We start from the raw sequence: 6,596 nt of genomic DNA on the forward strand, positions 1-6,596 counted from the left end.
AAAATACAGAAAACAAAATTATCCTATGTCTTAAACCTCTGTTAGCCTCAGATCTGTATAGTGCTTTAAAAGATCTATATAGCATTCTACCTCATTTGCATCTAACCATTCTAAGAGGTGGCTGCTATTATTATTTATCTTTTTCAAAAAATGAAATAAACTGGCTTAGTGCTGCGGCACATGTTTGTAATCTCAGCATGACGGGAGGCCGAAGTGGGAGGATCATTTGAGGCCAGCAGTTTAATACCAGCATGGGGAACATGGGGAGACCCTGTCTCTACTTTAAAAACAAACACAAATAAATAAATATTGTTTTTAAAAAATGAAATAAGTTGATTTGTTTAAGGTAAGATGACCAGCCTAGCTGGTCTTATGACTCTTAATGTCTCTGTTTTATGTAGACCCTTGTCTATAGTGTGGAGTCGTTAAAAATAAATATTGTATATAGCAATGCAGTGAAACACTGTCTCTACAAAAAAATGCAAAAATTAGCATTTTTGTTCACGCCTGTGGTCCCAGCTACTCGGGAGGCTAAGGTAGGAGGATCATTTCAGCTGGGGAGGTTGAGACTGTAGTGAGCTGCCATCATGTCACTGCACTCCAGCCTGGGAGAGCGAGACCTGGTCTCAATAAATAAATAAGCTAATAAATTAAAATAAATGTGTAAGCTGTGTGTGAATATAAGGTAGGATAGGTGAACACATACCAGAATTACCGAGGGGATGAAAAACTCAAGATCATTTTTCAACTTATTTTCCAACTAACCATTCATTATTTTGGCTATCTTAAAATTATTCTATATCCCAGTGAGTATGTGAAATATAAATCCATCAAATAATATTTCCAAGAAAAATTAGCTAAGGTGATGTAATTTTTTATTACAGGTATAACATCTGAACAATTATAACTATCAAGAAAGGGTAAAGTAATTTAAATAAATTCAATTTTCAAAAATACAAAATATGTTTTAATTGGAAATTACACATACAATAAAAATATTTTTCTTGGAAACAAGTATACAATTCAGGATGGTGACAACTTGTTAAGTACAGCAACAGGGGAAGGTGATACTTGTTAGGTATGGCAACATAGGTATATGATCCAGGGACGGGCCACAGGAAAACTATCTACAAACAATTCTTCTAAAATAACTAAAACTTAGCATTAACATAAAGACTGAGAGATGAAATGAAAATGAAATGAACACTTTTTAGAAACTGGCTGGGCATGGTGGCATACACCTGTAATCCCAGCACTTTGGGAGGCCAAGGCAGGCAGACCACATGAGGTCAGGAGTTTAAGACTGGCCTGGCCAACACGATGAAACCCTCTCTCAACTAAAAATACCAAAAAAACAAACAAACAAACAAAAAAACTAGCCGGGCATAGTGGCACATGCCTGTAGACCCAGCTATTCAGAAGGATGAGGTAGGAGAATTGCTTGAACCTGGGAGGCAGAGGTTGCAGTGAGCTGAGATCACACCATTGTACTCCAGCCTGGGTGACAAAGAGAGATGCCGTCTCACCCAAAACAAAAACAAAAACAACAACAAAAAAAACAAACAAAAACCCTATTACTGTTATTCCATTTTTCTAATAGAAAGCTGATTTCGGCCAGGTGCAATGGCTCACACCTGTAATCCCAGCACTTTGGGAAGCAGAGGCAGGCAGATCACTTGAAGTTAGGAGTTTGAGAGCAGCCTCGCCAACATGGTAAAACCCTCCACTAAAGTCTCTAATAAAATACAAAAAATTAGCTGGGCATGGTGGCACGTGCCTGTAATCTTAGCTATTCAGGAGGCTAAAGCAGGAGAATCACTTGAACCCAGGAGGTGGAGGTTGCCGTGAGCTGAGATCACACAACGGCACTCCAGCCTGGTGACAGCGCAAGGCTGTCTTAAAAAAAAAAGAGTGAAACTTGATTTCAGAAGAAAAAAATCCAGTTGATTCCAATTTATCTAAGACGCTTATATCTCTTTTTTAGAATCCTCTTAAAACTCATTAACTCTGTAAAATGAAGCATATTCTCATTTCAATGAAAAGTCTTTTCAAAGGATGTCACACGCACCTTATTTCATGTGGAAAAACCTCATCATAATTCTAAATTGACCTCAGTTTTTCACTTACATTAAAATGTGTGTGTAAAGCCTATCTTATTATTTCAACTTCCTTAGTTCACCCAATTGCATGTAGCATTTATGGAAATTTGAACACTACTTTCAGTTTCCAATGCCCTCTTCTTTTTAACATTTTAGATTAGAGATATTACTTAAACAATGTTATCAGGAAAAAGAACTAAAGATGACTAACTCTTAAAGATAACTGGAATGAGCTGAAATAAAGAGCTTAATTTCTATCACCACTTCAGAAATATATAGAGTCTTAACACAGCAATATTATGGCTGGGCGTGGTAGCTCATGCCTGTAATCCCAGCACTTTGGAAGGCCGAGGTGGGCAGATGGCTTAAGCTCTGGGGTTTGAGACCATCCTGGACAACATGGCAAAAACCCATAAAAAAAAAAAAAAAAAAAAAATAGCCAGGCATGGTAGCTCATGCTTCTAGTCCTAGCTACTCGGGAAGCTGAGGTTGGGGAATTGCTTGAGTCCAGGAAGCAGATGTTGCAATGAGCCAAGACTGCCACTGCACACCAACCTGGGCAACAGAGTAAGACTCTGTCTCCAAACAAACAAACAAACAAATGAAGAATTTGCATTGCTCACAAATTTCCAGGTGATGCTGATGATCTGGGGACCACACTTTGAGAACCACTGGTTAAAAATAATGTCCATGAGTTGGGCTCAAATCAGGGCTTAATATGTACAAATAACATTTGGGCAAACGAAAGAAAAACCTCATTTATATCTCTAAAATGGAGTAACTGCAACTAACCCAACTTTCCCCTTGCTACTATTAATTACAACTATCTGGTCTAAACTTAGGAAATCTCTCAATTTTATTCAGTATTTCCAGTTTCATCCAAATGAATGGCAAGTAGCACATTTTACATATACAAATGTCTATACACAGATATTCCATGTCTGTTTCCTCATCCAAAATCTTCTTGTTGCTTGTGTTATCCTTCACATTTGATCCTCTATTACTTCATGGCTTTCCTAAAATATTTATCCACAGTGACAATGCCCCTTGTCCTACTATTTATTCTCTATTTGCCTTATCTTAGATACCAATTTTACCAAGGTCATAACTCACTGAATTTAACATTTCTTTTCTATTAATAATACAGCATCTATACTGATATAACTAAGAATCTTAATTCGGATTTCTGTGTGTTCTCAAATCTGGCAAAGCAGAGTGTTTATTTTTCTTCCCCTTTATTTTGAAGAATAGTGCAATGCTGTTGGATTGATTATTTTTAACAAAAATTTTATTAAGTGTTCAAGGCTACACTAAAAGCTGGAGTTATTTTAGCTTAAGTTCATAAAATTAGTGTTTCATAATCAGCCACTATGTGTACCCTGAACATGCAACTCTTTCCTTCTTAGAAGACTTAATTGTGGTATCTACATTTTAAAATGTAACAAATAAACAAATGAAATGAAAGGAACCTAGGACATACTTGCATAATTGTTGAGATCAAACTGTGACAGAGCATCCACTTTCTCTTTGGGTTTTTTAGGACCTGGTTTGGGGTCTTCTCGTTTTTTCCCAGTAGAATCTTTGGAGTTCTTCTGTCCTGTACCATTAGATACTCCTTCCTGATGGTGTGCAGAGCTGCCATTGACAAAGTCAACCCCAGTTGTGCCTGCAGACTGGTCATCAAATGGCCTACAAAAAAATATCTTGAGATATTACTATTTCAACCTATCCAAACAAAAGAAAAATGCTTATTGGCAGTTTCTGAAGTTCATTCTAAGATGAAACACTGTTGGGATAGAAAACCCTAACTGTAACCAAACAAGCATTAGTGACTTCTGTTGAATACAATCTCACTAAAACCAATTTTCCTAATAAAGTAGACTAGCTCCCTAGAGTTCTTTCCAGCAATTATATTCTACAATTCTAATTATACCAGAAGTTCTTAGAGTCTATTTGTCTATCATTTTATAAATGAGCTAATTAACAGTTTATAGCAGAAAATTTCTGTGATCCAAGCAAGTTCAAAGTATTCACAAATGAATGCTCCCCAAAAGTGGCCAGCATATAAAAACAAAAATTTTAAAGAGCATTCCATAATTACAACTATGTACATTTTAAAAAATACTATCAGATTTACATATTGATATAATTACTTGAAAAACCTTTAATATGGAAATAATTCGCTTCACAAACCAAATGTTATCTCCTACAGTTCTTAACAGTTCTTATTTCCTAAAAGAATAACTTTCGGGTTTTTAAAAAAAAATTTCCAAGTGAAACTGATCATGGGAAATGGGTGTGTACTAATTCATTTCCACCTTAGCCTATCGTATTACTCAAGATAAAAGCTTACTAGGTGCCTGGCCATAACCTCAAACATTTGAAGAATGAGTTCATTTCTTCTACATGGTACTCTTATAAAACATTCGATTATAATTAGTCACTGCCATTTCTACAGGTTCAAAGTTATTGCTATCTATCTACATGGCACAAAAATCATATCAAAATAGTCCCTGAGTATTGTTACTTAAAATTCTAATAGTTTGGTTACAGCAAATGAACTATCCTGCTGAGTATTTTGGTTATCCTGATTCTCTTGGAATTTTAAAGGGATGTTCAAATTCCAAGTTTAAAATTTCCCTTTTAAAAATTATCTGGAATAGCAAAAATACTTTCCCTAAAACTGTGGTTTGCATGTATCCCTCAAAATTCATGTTTGGGCAGTAGCTCACGCCTGTAATCCCAGCACTTTCAGAGGCGAAGCCAGGCGGATTACCTGCCAGGAGTTTGAGACCAGCCTGGCTACCATGGCAAAACCCTATCTCTTCAAAAAAAAAAAAAAAAAAAAAAAAAAAAACAAAATACAGAAAACAAAATTATCCTATGTCTTAAACCTCTGTTAGCCTCAGATCTGTATAGTGCTTTAAAAGATCTATATAGCATTCTACCTCATTTGCATCTAACCATTCTAAGAGGTGGCTGCTATTATTATTTATCTTTTTCAAAAAATGAAATAAACTGGCTTAGTGCTGCGGCACATGTTTGTAATCTCAGCATGACGGGAGGCCGAAGTGGGAGGATCATTTGAGGCCAGCAGTTTAATACCAGCATGGGGAACATGGGGAGACCCTGTCTCTACTTTAAAAACAAACACAAATAAATAAATATTGTTTTTAAAAAATGAAATAAGTTGATTTGTTTAAGGTAAGATGACCAGCCTAGCTGGTCTTATGACTCTTAATGTCTCTGTTTTATGTAGACCCTTGTCTATAGTGTGGAGTCGTTAAAAATAAATATTGTATATAGCAATGCAGTGAAACACTGTCTCTACAAAAAAATGCAAAAATTAGCATTTTTGTTCACGCCTGTGGTCCCAGCTACTCGGGAGGCTAAGGTAGGAGGATCATTTCAGCTGGGGAGGTTGAGACTGTAGTGAGCTGCCATCATGTCACTGCACTCCAGCCTGGGAGAGCGAGACCTGGTCTCAATAAATAAATAAGCTAATAAATTAAAATAAATGTGTAAGCTGTGTGTGAATATAAGGTAGGATAGGTGAACACATACCAGAATTACCGAGGGGATGAAAAACTCAAGATCATTTTTCAACTTATTTTCCAACTAACCATTCATTATTTTGGCTATCTTAAAATTATTCTATATCCCAGTGAGTATGTGAAATATAAATCCATCAAATAATATTTCCAAGAAAAATTAGCTAAGGTGATGTAATTTTTTATTACAGGTATAACATCTGAACAATTATAACTATCAAGAAAGGGTAAAGTAATTTAAATAAATTCAATTTTCAAAAATACAAAATATGTTTTAATTGGAAATTACACATACAATAAAAATATTTTTCTTGGAAACAAGTATACAATTCAGGATGGTGACAACTTGTTAAGTACAGCAACAGGGGAAGGTGATACTTGTTAGGTATGGCAACATAGGTATATGATCCAGGGACGGGCCACAGGAAAACTATCTACAAACAATTCTTCTAAAATAACTAAAACTTAGCATTAACATAAAGACTGAGAGATGAAATGAAAATGAAATGAACACTTTTTAGAAACTGGCTGGGCATGGTGGCATACACCTGTAATCCCAGCACTTTGGGAGGCCAAGGCAGGCAGACCACATGAGGTCAGGAGTTTAAGACTGGCCTGGCCAACACGATGAAACCCTCTCTCAACTAAAAATACCAAAAAAACAAACAAACAAACAAAAAAACTAGCCGGGCATAGTGGCACATGCCTGTAGACCCAGCTATTCAGAAGGATGAGGTAGGAGAATTGCTTGAACCTGGGAGGCAGAGGTTGCAGTGAGCTGAGATCACACCATTGTACTCCAGCCTGGGTGACAAAGAGAGATGCCGTCTCACCCAAAACAAAAACAAAAACAACAACAAAAAAAACAAACAAAAACCCTATTACTGTTATTCCATTTTTCTAATAGAAAGCTGATTTCGGCCAGGTGCAATGGCTCACACCTGTA

The 6,596-nt window shown here is 36.2% G+C and overlaps 1 protein-coding gene across 13 annotated transcripts in view; it reads right to left on the reverse strand.

The window, feature by feature from the left end:
* Window positions 1-6,596, reverse strand: part of PRRC2C (proline rich coiled-coil 2C) — a 112,548-nt gene that overhangs the window by 39,097 nt on the left and 66,855 nt on the right. For all 13 annotated transcript variants that reach the window (XM_017530022.2, XM_017530019.2, XM_017530021.2 and 10 more), the window contains exon 17: window positions 3,580-3,788. In XM_017530022.2, the coding sequence (XP_017385511.1) occupies window positions 3,580-3,788 (209 nt within the window). The remainder of the gene's footprint in view (window positions 1-3,579; window positions 3,789-6,596) is intronic.

The sequence above is a fragment of the Cebus imitator genome, unplaced genomic scaffold, assembly GCF_001604975.1.
Source record: "Cebus imitator isolate Cc_AM_T3 unplaced genomic scaffold, Cebus_imitator-1.0 Scaffold62, whole genome shotgun sequence".
NCBI classification, from domain to species: domain Eukaryota; kingdom Metazoa; phylum Chordata; class Mammalia; order Primates; family Cebidae; genus Cebus; species Cebus imitator.